Source organism: Helianthus annuus, chromosome 9 (assembly GCF_002127325.2).
Source record: "Helianthus annuus cultivar XRQ/B chromosome 9, HanXRQr2.0-SUNRISE, whole genome shotgun sequence".
NCBI lineage: Eukaryota > Viridiplantae > Streptophyta > Magnoliopsida > Asterales > Asteraceae > Helianthus > Helianthus annuus.
Genome location: NC_035441.2, coordinates 110,047,525 through 110,069,593, shown reverse-complemented (window position 1 = coordinate 110,069,593; position 22,069 = coordinate 110,047,525). Strand labels below are relative to the sequence as shown.

General features: G+C 33.7%; 1 protein-coding gene and 1 long non-coding RNA gene across 3 annotated transcripts; one reads left to right on the top strand and one right to left on the bottom strand.

Annotated features, from left to right (window-relative positions):
• Nucleotides 1-1,156: 1,156 nt before the first annotated feature.
• Nucleotides 1,157-3,527, top strand: LOC110878178. Of its 2 annotated transcripts, XM_035977495.1 has the most exons (3): nucleotides 1,164-1,679; nucleotides 3,057-3,196; nucleotides 3,340-3,527. In XM_035977495.1, the coding sequence occupies exons 1-2, from the start codon at nucleotides 1,309-1,311 to the stop codon at nucleotides 3,160-3,162; spliced, it is 477 nt and encodes a 158-aa protein (XP_035833388.1). In that variant the 5' UTR covers nucleotides 1,164-1,308; the 3' UTR covers nucleotides 3,163-3,196; nucleotides 3,340-3,527. The 2 variants fall into 2 exon arrangements, with proteins under 2 accessions (XP_021982140.1, XP_035833388.1); XM_022126448.2 differs by lacking the exon at nucleotides 3,340-3,527 and having other exon boundaries at nucleotides 1,157-1,679; nucleotides 3,057-3,316.
• Nucleotides 3,528-13,192: 9,665 nt separating this feature from the next.
• Nucleotides 13,193-14,737, bottom strand: LOC110874508. The gene is made up of 3 exons (XR_002556004.2): nucleotides 14,699-14,737; nucleotides 14,313-14,397; nucleotides 13,193-14,035 (listed from the first exon to the last, which is right to left on the bottom strand). It is a non-coding gene; the product is annotated as an uncharacterized LOC110874508 (long non-coding RNA).
• Between the last annotated feature and the right edge of the window lie 7,332 nt (nucleotides 14,738-22,069).

The window sequence follows — 22,069 nt, the reverse complement described above, 5'->3', positions numbered from 1 at the left end:
AATGCGGTCAACATTGGCCAAAATCGGATCTAATAGGTCAACTCGGGCCGAGTTTGACTTAAAATAAAATAAAACATAATTTCTATGTCTGTCTTATTAAAGAATGAATATCAATTACACGTATTTTGTTAAATATTAGTGAATTTTATTTGTTATTTGACATATATTTAATTTCTGAAAACTAATTTATTTATAATTTGGCATCTCCGAGTACTCCCCGTGTACTCTCCGGCTAGGCCAAGTACTCTCAACTCCCCAATCCACCGATTAGGGAGCGTGTAACGACTTTTACAACCATGGTATAAACATCTTTACAATATTGAAAAGTAATGCATGCACAATAATAAATAAGTATAAACATAAAGTTTTTGTCATAACTATTGATTTTAGTTATAACACTATTTAGATTTTTATTTTTATCAAGTTAAATAAGTTTCACAACTCGTGAACTATCCAAGATTGATTCGATAAAAGTCCTGAGCCAAGGTTCAGGGAGCTTGAGCCAAAGACGATTAGATCCGAAATCTTATATAAACTTAACGACCCCGATTTCAAGCCTTACCTATCGAGTTTGATTAGATCCAAAATCTAATATAAACTTAACTTTCCATGTAATATAATTACAAACTAACAACAAACCAAAGAGGTGAAGCCATCAGCCAAGCCAAACTGATGCAGGCCCAAGTGTAGAGGAGCGGGCTATTTTGTATTTGGAGGCCCAAGACCGCGTAACAAAAGGGGCCTCACTAAAATGGCTCTAACTTGGGCTACGGGGGTCCGTTTGGGACGTGCGACAAGGCGATTCGAACGTGAGAACAAGCTCTATCTTGCTGCAAACCGTCCGGGCCAAAAAACGCTTATTTCCATGAGTTATTTTATGTTTTATGTTTTTTAGTGGGTTTTTTGGACTTTTGTTTTGTTCTAGTTTTTGGCCCAAGTGTGTTTTAGGCCCATTTTCAAATTTCAGTCTCTATTTATATGTTGCTAAAGATAATGAAAAGGTCAGACTTGAATTTTGAGAAAACTGATTTTTCACTTCAAATTCTGTGCCCTTTGGGTTGAATTTTAGGGTTGGGGAAGAACTACACGGGTATTCGTAGAATTAACGTGTTTGATCTTCATTTATCGTACCACACACTACATCACAAACCAATCCCAAGCCAAACCAATCCTTATCTTTAAACCCCTAACCCACACTCGTAGACACTCTTACGACGCCGTTTCGCACCCCGTCTTCCACCTCCTACCGCATCGTTATCTGCAAAAATCTCCATTGAAGAACAAACCCCTTAATTTAATTCCATAAAAATGGAAACTTTAACACTTTCCTCAATCTCTTCAACCACTCGATTCAACACAACAAATTTACATCTTTCTTCATTCTCCCCAATTTCATTTCCATCTTCTAGTTTTTCAACATCATTAAGAACGAACAGAAGAACCTTAATTTTATCAAAATCGGCATCTGAAGAGACCGAAATCACCGCCGTTGAAGACGACTGGCTTAAGAATTTGCCCGACAAGAAGAAGCCGTTGTACTCGCACAGCTTGCCTTGCATCGAGGGATGGTTGAAGCAATTAGGGTTTTTTCAGAAGAGTGATGATAGAGCTGTTTGGTTTATTGAAAAAACTGAGTGGCATGCAAAACTGTCGCTTGATTTAACAGACCTTTATATCAGGTTTCTTCTTAATTATACTAATTTTATAGTTTTATGAGTGCTTAATTGCATATTGATCTTTTTTATGTCTGGTTATTGAGCTTTAGACTAACGGTTGTGGTTTAACTAAAAAAATGCATAACACCCCGCCACATCACTGCCACGTAGACGGTAGACGATAAGCTTTAACTAACTCACCATTGACTCAGTGGCGAAGCTTGACCCGAACGACGGGGGTCGAAAACGTATATACTCCAAAATTTGTATAGAACCAGGGGGTCGAAATATACCCAAAAATTTCTATACGAACTACGTATATAACACTATTGAGCGAAAAGTTCGGGGCTCAGGCGCCCCTCCTCGCCCCTTCTATACTTCGCCCCTGCTTTGACTATCATGTTGTGTTACTTGGTTTAACCGGAAAATAAAAAAAACAAGAGTAAATTACTTTTTGAGTCCATGTGTTTGAGTGGTTTTAACCACTTGAGTTCAGAATCAAAAAGTTTAACGCTCTGATTCCCTGACCGCTCATTTGATAACGTTTTGAGTCCCTGTGTTTTAGTGGTTTTAACCGCTTGAGTCCAAAATCAAAAGTACAAGTGTTAAAAATTGGACTCAAAACGTTATAAAATGAGCGGTAAGGGACTCAAAGCGTTAAACTTTTTGATTTTGGATTCATATGGTTAAAATCACTAAAACACAGGGATTCAAAAAGTAATCTACTCAAAAAACAAATGGTCACTAAAACACAGGGATTCAAAAAACTTTTTTATGTCTGGTTATTGAGCTTTCTGATGTATGTCTGTAAGTTTCCAGTTTAACATCCTATAAATGGTCACTGATATGGATTCAATTGTACTGCTAGTAGATCTTTAGCACCTGCATTGCATTGATATGAGTATTATAGTGCTTAATTTAGCTCTGTTCCTTCCATGTAAGTAGTGATTATATGTCCATATGCATTATTCATCATATTTTGAAGTTCTTGATGCTTATATGATCAAAGATTTGGACTTTAGTAAGTATGATTTTGGTGTTTAACATCACTCTATGTTATTTTTGTCGTTTGACATCTGGTAATCGCATTAGTCATAGATTCATGATCTTAACTTCCGATTTTTTATAACTTTTGGCATTCTAGTAGAACCCTTCTGGAGTTTGTGCGTTAATCGCCTGTGTTGGGGCTTAGATGTGTAATTGTTTGTTCTTGTGGCATTTTTGTGCCTCAGAATGTCATGAATTCTAGTATTATGATTTAAATTGTCTACGGGTAATACCCATTAACAGATTTTTTATATAGCATGAACGGTTACAAATATGAAAGATACGATAAGAATCTTGCATGAAATTTTGAATTTGAAGTTGGAATTTTGATAGTAAACAGAGTTTGAAATGTAGGTACTTAAAGAGCGGGCCAGGAAATCTTGATAAAGACGTCGAGAGGAGATTTAGCTATGCATTAAGTAGAGAAGATATTGAGAACGCTATACTTGGGGGACCTTGAGTTCACCCGCGATTGAAGTATAGGAAGTCATTGTGTAAGCTCTGATACTACTTGTTGTTTGTGTATTGGTTATTCGTCGGAAATGGAATGAATACTTATTTGTTGATGCTGATTGTGCATCTTTATGGTTACTGAATGCTTCAGTCTCGCTAAACCATCGCTCGTTTTGTTTCTTAGATACACGATTCAGGATCTTTCCCTCAACCGGCTAACATATCTCCCTATAGACCGATCTTTGGATTCGAAACTTTTTGAAGAAGATAACAAAATGGTCTTATTGGGAACCCCACTAGGCCTAGCCCAAAGTCAACCATCCTTGTTCACTATTTCTTGATCTCTTTCACCAACTCAAAATAAAAGGGAATATGTTATGGTAGTTAAGAATAAATGGGACTTAATTTGTAATTGTTTAAACTTTAAGGGGTTAGTTGTACCGGTTGAAAATGGAACAGTTGCTCCTTTTAAAACATTGTGGAATAATGACACCTTTAAGTCCTTGCATAGTTGTCGATAGCGAATAACGACAAATAGCGACAAGGCACCTATAGGCTACGTAGCGAATAGCGACGGCTATTTTATATATAGCGATTACACTAGAAAAAGAATTTTGAAAATTTTTATATGTATATTACATCAAAATACCCTTGTATATATGCTATTTTACATGTATATTTAACAAAAACTAATAGTTAGTAGCAAAAATTTAGGACTTATATGTTGGGTGTGTGAATGAAAGTCTCAAAAGGTGGTAAATACTTTGTCCCACATTGGTGTGTGAACAAAGTAAGTGGTTGTTTATAAGCTAAAGTCTTTACTACTCCATTGTAGCTTTATGAGTTTCTGAACTGGAATTTAATTGAACTCGTGCGTGCCGCATCCTGCGGACACGAATGCATCTCCGAAAACCCGGGCCCGCGCGGGGCACCAGCCTGTCGCTAACTTCACTATACATCGCCAAGACCCATATAGCGACACTTGGTCGCATGGCTACATAGCGCGCTATAGCGGTCGCTATAGCCTCTATTAACAACTATGAGTCCTTGATGTAACAGTTGTCTTGGTTTTCTTTGATGATATCTGATGTATATCGGTTAACTGACCCGTTTGCTACAACCAACACTCCAGTGGCTGCTCAACTCAACTGGGTCAGATGGTAAGACCCACTCCAACGAATGGGTCGATTAGTGAACGCATGCACGTGCCATCAGAAAGAAGTTCATGCCATCATGTCTTCCTTTTATCCCCACATTTCCATGTCCTCACGTAGTTTATTTTTCAATGTTTTTTCCAGTTGTACTTTCAGCTTTCAGTGTCCTTTAGTTTAGGACGTGAGTAGCGCATAGTTTCCAGTAAGTTTTTGGATAATTTTCTTGTGTAGTTTATCTCATCAGTTTGGATGACGTTAATCTTGAATTAAGTAGATAAAGACTAAGACAGGTTATGGATAATTCTTGGTGAATTATATATTGAGGTTTATATATTTAAATACAGGATAATTGTTGGTTTTAAATTCGATTAATATGGTTTATCTAAGAGTTTATTTATTTATATAAAGAGTTTGAGTTAGGCTATGATTAGAAGAGTCTAGTATAATAGTGTAAATAGATAGCTAGGTCTGTTGTAATTTGTTGTGCTTTGGTTTAATAATTAAAAGAGTCGAGCGGAGTTCGTTCAATCTGGTGTTTTAGTGTTCGATCAAGGGCCTTAATTTCCAACATGATCTTCAATTATTGCTAAGAAAGCATAAGTTATTTGTGAATAGATCCAAGTGTAGCTTTGGAGGTAGTATTGTGGACTACATAGGTCATATAAGCAGGGGAGCATAAAGTTGTTAGTCATCTGTTCAAGCCAAAACTCTTCGGAAGGGTCGACGGTATCTTCTTCGCACCATGGAGCAACCTAAAAGAGTAGAACCCTTGTGTGCACTACAAATGATAATAAGCCCGTAACTTGGACACCTCCGGATCCACGCCCTGTGACTGACAACAAAATTCAAAATGTCTGAGGCACACTATGCCTAGTGGAATCAATGGGATATATGGAAGCCGTAATATGTCATCACCGAAGATATCGGCATATAAGGTAATCATACCAGCCGGCGTATCCACATATGTCTGGCCCTTTGCTGGAAAAACAACACTCTAGCTCGATAGCAACTCAAACACATCTACAATCTGTTCGAACTTTGATTCTTTCCACTTAATTGGCACCATCTCAGCAGCCTGTGCCTCTGACGCTTTCGCCGTCTCTTCAAGATGGGAAGATGAAGACATTTATCGGAATATGCGAGTCTGGGAAATATTTCGAAGATTTGAAGAACACTTTGAAAGGTTCAACGTAAAAGTTGAAAAACGAAGAACAGGTGAATAACACACCTGAAGATTTGAATACCTTTAAGGAATTGAGAGAGAAAATGGAGAAATTGGAGAAGTGATGAAATGAAACCCCATTTCGCCTATTTATACACATAGCATTTAATCGGATGGGTAATCGTGCAACCCATTAGGATCAAGGGTCCAACCAGAGTGCGACACGTCACGCGCCAAATGAGGAACGGCGGTTCACTCGCGCGCGTGACTGCCACTCTCCTGACATAGGCGAAAAGCAACCCTAACGTGACACTCGTCGTCCCCCTGCAAAGTGTTAGCCGTCACATCACCTTTATTCAAAAAATATTTTCCGCATGCGTAAGTGTGCATTTCTCCCCCGGAAATGCCATTACCAAGCGACATGCGCCAAAAAAACCATCCCCGAGGTCTCATTCTTAGTACCATGCCCAGGTTGCGTTTTGTCAAACCATACCCGCGCATGTGCCCGCAAATATCCATAAGAAATAAAAACACCCATCTGATCTAGAGTTCCACCCATTTACCATTTGCGCATGGGAGCAAGACTTGACTCGGGGACTTGAAGGGGTGTGGTCCCAAATATCGCGCAAGCCATGCACGCGTAGGACAATATCCACACTTAATTCATAAAACACTCAGCTTGTTCCAAGGTTCCTGCGTGGGATCCGCCTGCGTACGTGCAACCATGTCAGCTCATAAAAGTACAACCGGTACAAGTGGCAGTAGCATGTAGCCAATCATCGTGCACTAGGCTCTGCCCAACCAATCCTCCGATGATCAATCGTGCAGGGGACAAACAATACAAAAGGACAGTGACATGTAGCCAATCAGCTGCGCCATTCACTGCTCTACGATCTCCACTCACAACTGATGACAAACTCGAATAACATGTACATTAGACAGGCCACGTGTAACCAATCACGATGCGCCATCGTTTCTCTATATCTACAAATTCTATCTATTGTGTTAGAGGGGACCAAATGGATATTCATTGATGGTGATGTCTAACCTATAAGCCCATCAGCCCATCTCCTTCTTTAACTCTTCGGCTATAAATACCAACCTTTAACCACAGGTTTAAGGATTTTTTTTTATTTTAAATTATTTATTAGTCGAGAAAAAAACTAAAGAAATGTTTTACCTTATTGGGATGACAAATCGTCTCTACAAGTTAGAACTTTTTTTTTCAATTTGACTTATAGGGACGAAATGTCGTTTCTAAAAGTGAATAATTTTTATTTTAGGAACATGGTTGTAAAACAATGTCTTCAAGGCCGAGTACTCCCCGAGTAATCGCTCCAAATTAGGCTACTGAGACGATTTTCTTCAACTCCGCTTCATTACTCGGAATTGTTCAAACGCGGTCAACCACGGGTAGAATCAGATCTATTAGGCCAACTTGGCCCGAGTTTGACTTAAAAAATAAAAAATAAAACATATTTTTATGTCTATTATATCAAAGAATGATTATTATTCTCACGTATTTTGTTACAAATATTAGTAAATTTATGTTATTTGACATATATTTAATTTTCAAAAACTAATTTCTTTATAATTTAACATGTCCGAGTACTTTCCGAGTACTCTCTACCTATGCCAGGTACTCTCAACTCCACGATCGATCGACCGACTAGGGATCGCCTTGCGACTTTTGCAACCATGATCCGGAATAAAAACAAAATTGTTTTTCTCTATAGGGACGACATGTCTTCTCTATAAGTTAGATCATTTTTCTTTTAATTTGGCTTATAGGGACGACATGTCATCTCTATAAGTGAATAGTTTTTTTTTTTTTTAATTAATTACCATTCTAGAATAAAAAAACAAAATGTTTTTCTCTATAGGAACGACATGTCGTTTCTATAAGTTAGATCATTTTTCTTTTAAATTGGCTTATAGGGACGACATGTCATCTCTATAAGTGAATAGTTTTTTATTTGTAATTAACTACCATTCTAGAATAAATATAAGTTAGATCATTTTTCTTTTAAATTGGCTTATAGGGACGAAATGTCATCTCTATAAATGAATAGTTTTTTATTTTTAATTAACTACCATTCTAGAATAAAAAAAAAACAAAATTAATTATGTTTTCTTATGGGGATGACACGTCGTCTTTATAAGTTAAATCATTTTTTTTTCAATTTGACTTATAAGGACGACATCTCGTCTCTACAAATTAATATTTTTTTCTATTTTTAATGAAATATTAATCATGTATAAAAAAATAAAACATTTTTTCCCAGGACGAAATGTTCTCTTTATAGGTTAGATCATTTTTTTCAAATTTTTTTTGGTGGAATGGTAAATTTTGCCTTCTAAATGAAAAATCTTTTTTACCGGACAAACATTTTAGAGACGACAACTAATTTTTTTTATTTTTCATAGATATATTGATCATTAATAAAAGAAATTCAAAAGAAAAATATTTAAAGTTGTCGTCTCTATAAGTTGAAACGATTTTTAGGGTTTTTAATTCATTAAACTAGAGAATAAGAAAAAACAAAAACAAATTATTTTCACCGTTTACAGACGACATGTTATCCTAATAGAGTAACACAGCTTAAAAAGCACAAAAAACCCTATTGAAACTTGTCGTCTCTATAGGTTGATCTATAGAGACGACCAATGTCCCACCTATAGGTGTCGTCCTTATAGGGTTTTTTTTTTATGTAGCGTCCATACATTATATGAGATACAATTGTTAGGGCTGTAAAGGCCATGTTCGTGTTCGTTTGTTAAGGAAATCCAAATGTTCGTGAACCGTTCGCGAACTCATGTCGAACAGAAGTTTATGTTCGTGTTCGTTTGTTAAGGAATTTCAGTTATCCGTGAACACTGGTCACGAACACAAATGGTTATTAAACTTGGAGTTAATTGCCAAAATCGCTCCTGAGGTTTGGGCACATTTGCCATTTTCGTCCAAAATGACACTTTTGTACCATTTTGCCCCTCACTTTTGTAACTTTTTGCCATTTTCATCCAAACCACTAACTTAGTTTATTTCTGTTAAGTTGAATAATATTTGGATGAAACAGGCAAATGTAAACCACAGGGGCGATTTTGGCAATTTACTCAAACTATTTTTAAGTTCTTTTATTTAATTAATTTTGTCACATATATAATAAAAAAGAATATACATGCAATTTTTTTTATTATTATGTTATAAAATTTATAATTATGTATGTAAATACTTACGGGTAGTATAGTGTTGTTGGGCCCCCAAATACACACTCAACACACACTCACAATTATGTATGTAATGTAAATACACAGAAGGTTTAAATGTAAATATGTATGAAGATGGAGAAAGTTTGCAGAAGTTGTTTCGAATGAAAATAATGGGTGTATACTGTATTCAATAAACAAAAAACAATAAATAGCCATACATCATACATATGTGAGAATATTAAAAAAAAAAAAACTACTCTACCTAAAAACTAGGACATGAGAAACAAGTCAGACGATTCACAACCCAATAAACTCGGTACTACCAAGTCTTCCACAAACTCTAAATAACATGTGATTAAATACAGCTCCTGACCCGCTACCCCTGACCCGCTGACGTGACGTGAAAACGAATCGATTAACCCAACAAATAGGTCATGCACCAGTGTGTTAAGTCAGTTAAAAAAAACAGCCGGTTCACAACCTAAAAATTAGAGTCATCTGTTTTAAACAAGGTTAATGATTCAATGCATATCAATTTAGCCTGTGTACATATTTGTTTTATCCAAATCATTCATTCATGTTAATTCGATCACTTACAAAACATGTGTTTGTTTGATCCCCTCTAATAGCCTTACAACGTGTATGAAAGACTTTCATCAAAAAATCTGGACGTCTCACAATCTCTCTTCCATCTCTCCTCTCTCTTCCACCTACAACCAGACAGTAATTTGGGATGGCAATGAAGATGCTCTAAAGTAATGTCCGGATTTTTTGTCACCGGAGATGAAAATTTATAAAAAAAATGTAACAAAACTATTATTTTTTTCATAAAAAAATTGCATGTATAATTAACTAAATAAAAGAAATTAAAAAGAGTTTGAGTAAATTGCCAAAATCGTCCATGTGGTTTATATTTGCCAGTTTCATCCAAATATCATTCAATTTAACAGAAAAAATAAACTAAGTTAGTGGTTTGGATGAAAATGGCAAAAAGTTACAAACGTGGGGGGGCAAAATGGTACAAAAGTGTCATTTTAGACGAAAATGGCAAATGTGCTCAAACCTCAGGGACGATTTTGGCAATTAACTCTTAAACTTGAAAAAAGCAACATCAACTTTAAACATCAAACACAACTTGTCAAATACAAACATTAAATGGTAAATCAAAAATTCAAGACACAAGACACAAGAAGTCTACTACTACAAGCACCTTACGATAAATCAAATTTAGCTAACTTAAAGCATAATTATCCAAAGTTAGTTACACATATCCCAAAAAATGACTTTTGTGTCCAACTTCTTCATAATTTAGATTAGGGTTTATAATTTACCTGTTTTTTAAACATAATTATTAACTAATGTTTAGGAGGAGGGTAAAACTTAAGAGGGTAAAGTGAAATACTAAAAAACATAAAAAACGTTAAACAAATTAACATAAACAAACAAACACGAACGTAAAAGAACATATTACCGAACGATCACGAACGCGGTCGAGCGAATGAGACCTTTGTTCGTATTCGTTTATTGAGTTAGCCGAACAAAATATCTTGCTTGTGTTCGTTCATTAACTAAACGAATGAACATAAACGAATTTCCCACCAAACAGTTCACGAACTGTTCGTTGAACATTCGGTTCATTTACAACCCTAACAATAGTTGAATTTATGTGTGCTATGAAAGTTCATCATTGGGAGGGCTTTCAATACCCACTATTAGAAATTTGACATTTTCTAACAAGCTTTTCCGTCACAAATGCGCAGCAAACTCGGATTTGCTACGCATTTGCAACAAAACGTCGATGTTGGAAAAAGCTCCGTCGGAAACTATTTACTACACAATTGCTACGCAAATTTTAACGCAATTCCTACAAAAATATTGTGTCACAAAATTTGCAACGCATTTCCTACGTACTTCTTAAGTGGTTTATTTTAATGCTTGCAACACATTTGTAACGGAATAGTTAAATTTTTTTGTAACAAATTTGTAACGGAACAGTTAAAATGAAAAAAAAAACTAAAAGTATCCTATTTTACTAAAAAAATGCAAAAGAAAAAAATTACCGAAACATTATAGAACATGTTTTAAAATCCACAATACAACTAACTTGTAATATCCATTAAGCAAGATCTAGTATGTCTAAACCACAAAACAAACAAACTCTCAACATGCATATGTTTAAAATGATACCAACTGAAAACTAAGTACTAGGTCGCCAATTCTTCATGAAAACTCCTATGTTGCTGACGATTACTCGGCGGATGGAGTTCAGATCAGCATCAATTCCGCCATTGTTGCCGAGGATTCGTCAGCGGATGGAGTTCCGATCTCCATGTTTGCTAATTTGGATCTGATTTGGAGTACTGACAGTTTTAAGATCGGGAATTAGGGTTACTGTTTTGAGATTGGGAATTAGGATGTGGTTTTAAGATCGGGAATTAGGGTTACCGTTTTGAGATTGAGAATTTAGGATGTGAAGTGTGAACGGAGAGTTTGATTCTGGGGAATGTAAAAAAAAAAAGCGTGCCCCTCCCCTCCTACATGTACTTTCCAGCCCATAATAATAACAACCGTACACCATTTTGTAAATCAATATTTGGATACTTAAAAAACCATCTGATTCCACTATTTACATAATATAAATTAGCAACAAGTTATTGCTTTGAGGTGTTGTACCCCATGTTTTGGGGATTTTTCAAAAAAAAAAAAAAAAATTGATATTTCTTTTTAAACCCGAACTACTTGATTTTATAGTTTTAATCCAAAAGTTTTTAGTTTTTTCAATTTAACCTAATAACTTTTTACTTTCAACTTTGATCCCCTATATTTTTCATATTTTGCAAAATTTTTCGTTTTACGTTTAGTTCTAAATTTTACGAGCTAACACGGCACAATGTGTGTGTGAGTGGGGTTCAACGATTTTACGTTTTCTTATACGATTCGTTCTAAATTTTGCGAGTTAACATGGCGCAATGTACGTGTGTGGTTCAGTGTGTTTACGTCGTCTATTTTTTTTCCGTTTAACAAGTTTGTCACAATGCGCGAGTCCTAAATCGAGTTAGTTATTATTTTCTCTTATATGTCGGTTTAGTTTCTCAACATTAAGACGCCACAACTTCAGTGTTGGTGGTCGTTGGCTGTAGTGTGACATTGATGCTATTTATCACGGTTTTACGTCCCCGCCGCAACGCGGAATGCTTAATACGAGTTATTATTATTTTTGAAACTGAGCCAAAGTACATCAGAAAAAAGCAAACCAACAGCATAAACATAAATACATAAACTACTATGATGTAGATATATTCAAACATTGACCCGCCCATTTTGCCACTTGTAATTACAATTTAAGTATCAAGAGGGTGTTTGGGATTGCTAATCAAGACTGTTGATCTGCCTTTTGCATTTGGGGGTGTTTGGGACTGTTTATTTAGTTAAATGTTAGTGAAATAAGCTGTTGCCAGTCAGCAATTGGAATTTGATTTATGCCAGTTAATAATGTAACTATAAGTTAAAAAAGCAATAATTGATACATAAAATGAATTTGAATGTATGAAATGATGCAGGTATTTGGTCTACAAAAAGGTTCCACTCTTTTACAAAGAACTCTTTGAAGTAGATTTTTGAAGCCTTTTTTTCAAATAAAAGTTCATCACTCATAAACAGAAGACCTGTGTCCAAACATGCCATAGCAGACTAACACTTCAAACAAGTTTAGAGTAGTTATGGCTGTTAAAGAAATGAACATGATGAACCAACTACATTTGAATAGAGGGGTTTTGTTATCAAGATAATAAAACAATCTATTTTTCAATACAACTGTGCACGTCTTGTTTCTCGACTTTTCTTCATTAATGTTCCAATTACATTGTTAGATCAAAAAGCCGGGCAATTCAGGCAGTTTTATTCCAGCCAAACAATATTACTGAACAATATTATCTCGACATCCAAAGTTCCAAACACTGGGTCTATAAAGCCCACATTGATAAGTGCACTTAGCATCTAAAAAATACACTTTGTAAGACGATTTTTTTTGTTTGATTCAACAGCAAAAACATAAATATGTGTTTAATAAGGCGAAGAAACTAAAATACAAATCTGCAATGTGTTAGATGTTTGCGCCAAACTTCAGCTTTGGCTCACAAGGTGGCAACAGTAGCACTTCTACTCAAATGAGTTTGAGACGTGGTGGATTAGCCGTTGGGTTCATGGTTATCCTTTTTCCAATGTGTGGAGGGACATGGGTTCGTGTTGTATATAGAAGACTGCTTCGATAAAGCTCTAGGTTAGCTTAAAGTTTTATGTATAATTTCTATTTTCACACAAATGCTAATTGACCCGTTTGAGCCTCTACACTTGAGCTGGATTAGTGATGTATCCGCGATAAATGTTATTCTATTTTCGTCAGTCCTGCCCCCACCCCCATCCTGCGTATTATGCTATTATACATTTACCCAAAAGTTGTAAGAATAATGACTAAATGACACCAAATCCAAGCACACCATAGTGAGAAAACTGTCTAAGGTAAATTGAGAAATCTGGAATATATGAACAACAATATCGTTTTTTAATCTAAAAAAGAAAAGAACAAGTGAATAATCATCAAGGGGATTAACATAAATACGATGTGAGGTCTAGAAAAATGTGACGCACTTTTTCCATCGGACCTGGTGTAAACCACGATAGGACTCCGAACTCTGTGAACACCATCAGTCCACACTAGAGACGCGCTATTTATGGTGGAGGGCTTCATTTTGCTCCCTTAAACAGTCACCACGAAATTCATCTTCTGGTTAAGAACAAGTGAATAATCATCAAGGGGATTAACATAAATACGATGTGAGGTCTAGAAAAATGTGACGCACTTTTTCCATCGGACCTGGTGTAAACCACGATAGGACTCCGAACTCTGTGAACACCATCAGTCCACACTAGAGACGCGCTATTTATAGTGGAGGGCTTCATTTTGCTCCCTTTAACAGTCACCACGAAATTCATCTTCTGGTTCCTTTTTGTGAATCGTAAAGTGTTGGGATCCACTTTGAAACGCAACTTTGAGGTGTCTCCCTCTATAGATGCAACATAAGTTGAACTGGCACCAACATTTGTTAGCGTTCTTGGAAATGACTCTGAAACCGCAACTCCCACTTCTACTCGAACTGCCATGGACGGGTAATTAATCTATTTGGGAGACAACTTCACGGTACAATTAGCATTTGTGAGGTTGCACCATGTCTTGAGATATTCTTGAAAAGATGTCTCATATACCAGTCCTGGATTTAAGGCCTTTATAGGATCAATGTGTCCGGACCCATATGCAAATTTGGCTTGTGGGTAGAGGGATGTGTTGTATTCCCACGCTATGACACGATATAAAACGAATGAGATGACAGTTTGAAAATATAATAGTTACCATAATTTCACGAACTTGCGTCAAGACAGTTCCTATACACCAAACATTAATAGAATGTTTTATTAATTAACTAACTGATATCTAATGAACGCAAAATGCTCTACAATCCGATACAAAGTTCAACTCTTTTGATTAAGTTTTAGTAGCATTTGTTATAACGCGTGTAAATGGTTGCACATGAATATTGACTTAAATTATGAAGAATATAAGCATAATAAGCATACCTTTGCGTATAATTAAAGCTTAGAGAAACGTCATAATTGTCGTTAGCTCCCGTAAATATATAGACATCACCGGCCATTGAGTTTTCTGTGGTTTTGGAAATCAATAAAAGAAGTAGTGAGTATGGGCTTGAATTGAAAAAAATAATGAAGGATTCACGGATCGTTTTAAAATTAAAATTAACCTAAAAAACATATGCTAATGAAACCCTAACTAACAATTCATCATCGCGCAATCAAAAACATTCATCACGATCCAATCGAACAATCGAATCAACAGCGGTTAATCAGTACAGACGATCGATCGTAAGAATTAATCAAATCGAATAAATAAATAGATCTTTATTATGTTGATCGAAAACAAATTAAAAAAGAAGATGAGAACTTACCGAAAAACTCTGTCTCCTCCCTCAACGGCAAGATTAAAGATAGATCGAAGAATATATATATATACATATATTTTTTTTTGAAAGATGATCGAATAATTTAGTATGAGAAATTAAGAAGATGGTTGGGGGATTATAAAGAAAAGGAAGCAGATGATTTCTATGGGGTGGGTTGCGGATTACCGGGTCGGGTTATTCGCGTGACGAGAGCTCATGGTATCTAGAGTTTACCGGTTATTAGATAAAACACGTGTAACTAAAGTCCAAAGTTGATTATGCGAATATCTTTTAAACTATCTTTTTCAATTTGTTCACTAGCAGATCTGATATCTTTTGGTTTATATAATTCATATGAATGTTCGAAATTATACCTTTGTTGCCTCGATTAGGAAGAGTTGATCTCACTTTGTTCACACCGGCTAAAAATTTAGGGGGTGTTTGGCCTAGTTTTTATTTTTTGGCTTATGCTTATATTTTAAAGTAGCTTATAGCTTATTTTCTATCATTTGATAAGCTCTTTTTAATGTGTTTGGATTAGCTTATAGCTTATTTATATCATTTGCCCTTACACAAAGAAGTCTTCTTCAAATAAGTTAAAAAACCATCATCAAATAAGCTTCTTCAAATTAGCTTATATAAGCTAATAAGCATAAGCTTAAAAACCTAAACCAAACATCAAATTAAGCTTATTTTGTAAAAAAAGCTAAAAAAAACTATAAGCTTTGTTAAAAAAGCTAGGCCAAACACCCCCTTAGTTTCATCAACACTCAACAGTTGGTCTTGAAGTTGAAAATGGTCGTTCTATTTTTGTTAAGTTGGGTGTTTGGAGCAATAACCCAACTTGATCCTTTTATAGGAGTTTGGTAGTAAAAAAAAAAAAAAAAAAAACGTTTACTCTTATCAACAAATCACCAAATGCAAGTAGAATATATCTTCGAACTTAAAGAAAAATGAGACTGCTATCCATCTAAAGGAGTATCTACACTTTTTGCCAAAATTAGTCGTTCTTAGCAATTAATTAGGGCTGACCAATTTACGGTTTTGAACTGTCAGAACCGGGGAATCAAACCAGAACCGTCAGATCTGAACCGTATTGTTGTATTTTGGGTCAGGTTACTGTTCTTAAATTTGGGAGAAAACGGTTCCCGGTTGCTTCCAGTTATAACCGATGGGTCCGTTTAAAGAACCGCTAGAACGAGATTGGGTTTAAACTTTAAATATTATATTCAAAAACCCTAATATTATATTATACATATATTAAAACTAGAAGCTAATGAATAGTAATTTTAATATTATAACTAGTAGGGTGCCGGCGCGATGCAGCGGTGGCGACACTTTGCATTGCGGCACTCGTTTCTGGTAGTTTTCTTATTCACATAATATTTATACTAACAATATTGTGGTGGATATATGTCATAAGTGTTATTATACATATGTAAAGTTTTGTTTTTTATAAAAATTAATAATCAAATGACAAAAAATATTGTTTTTTATAAAAAATAATAATCAAAAGACAAAAAATAAAAGGTAAGTTGTTATAATTGTAAAGTATGTTTATTTTATTGGTTAAATTATAAAGTATAATTTTATTCTTTAAAGTTCATAACTTTTTTTAAATATCTACATAGTACTCATCCAATAAACTTTAAGTTTAAAATTTTGTTTTTATAAAAATAAAAAATAGTATTTGACTCGTAAGTACGTTTTAGACCTTTAACTTAAATTGTTAAATTTCGTTTTTTACAGATATAAAAAATTTATATTTTTTTTATAAAATTTCAAGAATTGTTTTTATAAAAAAAAATAGGATGTTAAGAGTTTATATCTTACTTTATATCATACTAAGTTCAAATTTTTAGTTCCTAACTAATCTTATCTATATGAGTCTACTTTGAACTTATAATCTCTAAAAACATGCAACACAATCTACTATGTATCTAGTCAAGTTGATAAATAATTCTTTTGAAACTGACTAATATTATCTATAACAATATAATTGAACTTATAATTCCTACAAATTTGCAACACAATTTAGTATTTATCTAGTAATGATTGTAAATTTCTGGAGTATTTTACTTATAACACTTGTTACAAAAAAAGTTTATAAAATAAATATTTTTTTTTTATAAAAACAAAATGTTTTGTTTATAAATAAAGTAAAAACCTGTTTTACACATGTAAAGTTTTGTTTTTTAATAAAAAAATAAAAGTCAAATGACAAAAAATAAAAGATAAGTTGTTCTAGTTGTAAAGTAAGTTCATTTTGTTGGTTAGATAATAAAGTTTATAATTTTATTTTTTAAAGTTCATGACTTTTTTTTTTTAAATATTCACATGGTACTCATCCAATAAACTTAAAGTTTAAAATTTTTGTTTTTAAAAATAAAAAATAAAAAATAGAAAATAGAAAATAGAAGTTGACTCGTAAGTACGTTTTACACCTTTAACTTTAATTGTTAAATTTCGTTTATATATGTATATATAAAATTTATATTTTTATAAATTTTAAAAATAGTTTTTATAAAAAAAATAGGATGTTAAGAGTTTATATCTTGATTAGCTTTATATCATAGTAAGTTCAGTTTTTTAGTTTAGCTTTAAAGTTTATTACTTTATTATTTTTTTAATTAAGAAATACAAATTATTATATTAATATCCAAGAATAACTGCAATATTTTATAATTCCAACTTGACTATATCTAACTACAATATCTATTTATTGCAACTTTAGAATATTAACTTATATAAGTTCAGTTGACTTGTAAATTTATGATACTAACTTTATTTTGAACTTTATTAATATGGTCCCGCATTATATTAACACCAAAAGTAAAGTTCAAATATAAAATAAACTTTATTCATACGTCTAGATCAAACATAACAACTTAAAATAAAAAAAAAACATAAAAACACTTGATAGATTTCATATTAGACTGCATGAAATTCGTTCCTCTTCTGAATTGACACTCGAATTATTTTTAATCGGATTTTCTGGTTTGTGGTTGAATCGGTAGTATCTTCTAATTCCTCTTCTTTTTCATTGTCCTCAGAATTGTCTAAATTAATAACCTCACTCCATTTCCATTCAGAGAGTCTCTTGGATCTCTTCCTTTGAGTCTCAAACTTCTGATCCTTAAAAAGGACAAAAATTGAATACTAAAGTTAAAAAAAGATTAAATAAACATTAAAATTACCTCTTAACTAAATTCACATTGAAGATTAGACTTGTATGGACTAAACATTGCACTATAAGAAATAATATCAACACTTTTATCACCATCATCCTGCAATAAAACACACATATAATAACATAACAAACATGTTAATATGAAAGATATACGCAAAAATAATACTTAAAAACCAACAAAATCAAAGCTTGTTTGACAACTGGGTTGTTTAAATTGGCATGTTCATCATGCAACTGAATCTGAAAAATCAAATAAGTTAACATTCACATAAAAATAAATAAAGGAAAACAATTATTCACTGATGCGATATAATAGAACTGACCTTAGAATTTTCAATCTCGCATGCTTGGTTTTTCGCAACAATTGAATTCAGAACTGGGTTTCTAACTTTGTTTAGCAATAGATATATGGGTGTCCTGCTATGTATTTATAGCAGTAACTATAGAAGTGCATTAGGGTTTAATTTTAGATTTGCCACCCCTTTATTTAGGAAGTTTGTTGTGGTTAGTTTTAAGTTTTTATAAGATATATCTAAGTATAGATATTATGCATTTTTAATAAAATAAAATGTGACACATAATATCTTCATTTTATGTTGCGGTATTTTTAATTCTTTTTGTTTTTGTTTGCATAGATAGAGCCCATCTTTATATATTAGGCGCATTAGATCACAAGTATTAATTACTTGTACAATAAAACATTATTGACTTGTACCTTTTAATCTGTGCGTCGATATTGAACAAGACAACTATCGAAACGTCGACAAAAATGTGTAGGTTGTCATGCTATCTTTGAATTTTTTTAAACAATATAGTTTATAAGATATGTCAATAACACGTAAAAAAAATTATAAGTTTGTTGTGGAAGGGTAAATTGTAACTAATTATATATAATTTTGTTAAAACATCAGGGATTTAAGTGTAATAAGTTTATGGGTTAAAAAATAAATAGTGTTTAAAAGACCAAACTACCCTCATTTTAGGGGTCTTTCTATAAATAAAAGGGGGGGGGGAGTTCTTATTTTTTGGGTATCTTAAAATACCCATCCCTCATGCATTACAATATAGTATAGATATACAGTTTTTTAATACTTTTATTATTTTAATATTATAATAATAGTTATTTTCTTTACTTTTTAACTTTAATCATTTTTTTAACGTCACGGGTTGGGATAAGCTTGGTGTCAACCGGTATCAAGCCAGTACTAGTATCGAAAATACCGATACGGTCTTGTTCGGTATTGGTACGTGAATGTAAAAACCGGCACTAGTACAGAAAACGCCAAAAGTTGGTGCCGAATTGATATTGGAAATCTTTTTGTTCGGGAAATTCAGTGCTGCTACCTGGTACCATTTGCTCATCCCTGATCACGGGTACCATACAAACAACAACGGTATCGTACAACTTTTTTTTATTCATTTTTTTCAACTTTTAATTTTTTTTTCTTTTTTTAGTTTCAGGGGTAGGGATGAGTTCGGTTCCAACCGATATACAGAATCTGTACTGATATCGAAAATATTGGTTACGATACCGGTATATGAAGGTAAAAAAAGGTTGTGAACCGGTACCAGGAACGCCAAAAGTCGGTATCGAATTGGTACTTAAGATCTTTCTGTTCGGCAAATTTGGTAATGGTACCTAGAACCATTTGCTCATCTCTGACCACGGGTTTCATACGAACAACATCGTTACCATACAACTTTTTTGGTTAGATTTTCTTTCGTTTATCTTTTAGTGTTTTTTTCTACATTTTCTTTTTTTTCTTGTCAGCAGTTCCGTTCGCAACGCGCCCGTAGTGATTTCAAAACACATGTAAACACAGACTAAATAACACAAGAAATTCGCTGCAACGCGACAAACTTCTTTAAACCTAGTATATATATATATATATATATATATATATATATTAAAATTAGAAGCTTATGAATAGTACTTTTAATATTAAAATTAAAAGCTAATGAATAGTAATTTTAATATTATAGTAATATATAGTTTTTTTAAATATTTTTATTATTTTAATATTATAATAATAGTTAGTTTAGTTAGTTTTTAACTTTAATCATTTTTTAATATTACGGGTTGGGATAAGCTTGGTATCAACCGGTATCGAGCCAGTACTGGTATCGAAAATACCGGTACGATCATGTTCGTTATCGGTACATGAAGGTAAAAACCGACACTAGTACTGAAAACACCAAAAGTTGGTGCCGAATTGATATTATAAATCTTTTGGTTCGGGAAATCAGTGTTGTTACCCGGTATCATTTGGTCATCCCTGATCACGGGTACTGTACGTTAGAAGCTAATGAATAGTAATTTTAATAGTATAATAATATATAGTTTTTAATACTTTTATTATTTTAATATTATAATAATAGTTATTTTCGTTACTTTTTAACTTTAATCATTTTTTTAATATCACGAGTTGGGATAAGCTTGGTGTCAACAGGTATCGAGCCAGTACTGGTATCGATTGTACCGCTGTACGGTTCTGTTCGGTATTGGTACATGAAGGTAAAAACCGGCACCAGTACAGAAAACGTCAAAAGTTGGTGCCGAATTGATATTAGAAGTCTTTTGGTTCGGGAAATTCAGTGTTGTTACCCGGTACCATTTGCTCATTCTTGATCATGGGTACCATACGAACAACAACGGTATCGTACAACTTTTTTTTGTTGATTTTCTTCAACTTTTAATTTTTTTCTTTTTTTAGTTTCAAGGGTAGGGATGTGTTCGGTGCCAACCGATACAGAATCAGTACTGATACCGAAAATACCGGTTACGGTACCGGTATATGAAGGTAAAAAACGGTAGTGAACCGGTACCAGGAACGCCAAAAGTCGGTACCGAATTGGTACTTAAGAGTTTCGGTTCGGCAAATTTGGTAATTTGCTCATCTCTCTGACCACAGGTTTCAGACGAACAACATCGTTACCATACAAATTTTTTAGTTGATTTTCTTTCGGTTATCTTTTAGTGTTTTTTTCTACAATTTCTTTTTATTCTTGTCAGCAGTTCCGTTCGCAACGCGCCCGTAGTAATTTCAAAACGCATGTAAACACAAACTAAATAACAAAAGAAATTCGCTGCAACACGGCAAACTTCTTTAAACCTAGTTAATTAAAAATACAATTAATATTATTGTTCCATGTCAAATTTATTTTCTGGTCAAACGATAAAAGTTGTTATCTTGGAACAAGTATGAACAAGTATTGATCGGTTTTCATTAGGTTTGTAAACGCTCGAGAGCTACTTGTTATTGGCTTCGCTAAAAGCTCGAACGAGCTGAGCTTTAACGAGCCCGAACCCAAGCTCGAGCCTGAAATAGAGCTCGTTTAGTTATCGAGCCCGAGCCTAAAATACAAAGCTCGTTTAGGCTCGTGAGCCTAAACGAGCCCAAACAAAAATTTATTTATTTTATATATAATATAATAATAATGATGATAGCATTGGCAAGCCGAGCTTTGACTCGTTTAAAAAATATTGAAGCGAGCTCGAGCTCAAATAAGTAGGCTCGAACCGAGCAGAGCTCGAGCTTTAAAAAAACATGACGAGCTCGGGCTCGGCCCGGCTCGTTTACACCCCTAGTTTTCATTGATGTGGGATGGAAAAACTAATTAATGGATGGATGTTGTTTGTTATAATTGTGCCACAAACTATAACGCATCTGTTACGGAATACTTGAAAATACAATAAGTTAACTGGTTTTCGTAGGAAATTCGTCACATGGTAATATGTATTTAATAATGGTAAATTAACTAATTAGTCAATATATTATAAAACATATCCAACAAATTTACAACCAAACTGTGACAAAGTTAAATGTTTTTTGTTTTTGTCACTATCATGTAGAAAATTTGTTTAAAAAATTGCGGGTTTTTTTTGTCGTCATAAACGCGTCACAATTTGTGACGCAAATTTCGGTAGCAAAATTTCGTAGTAAAATGACCACTTTTCTAGTAGTGACATATGCTTAATGGAAATTCTATAATGAATTCAAGCTTTTCGATTTCTTCACTTTAATCATTCAGGTCAAGGATTTTATATAAACTATATAGTTATGGTAGCTAAGAATAAAAGGGACTCAATATGTAATTGTTCGAAGTGACACTTACCAGAAGCTGCATTTGAACCCTGTATTCAAAACACAACTTACAAACAAAATATTCACAGAAGTAGAGAATTG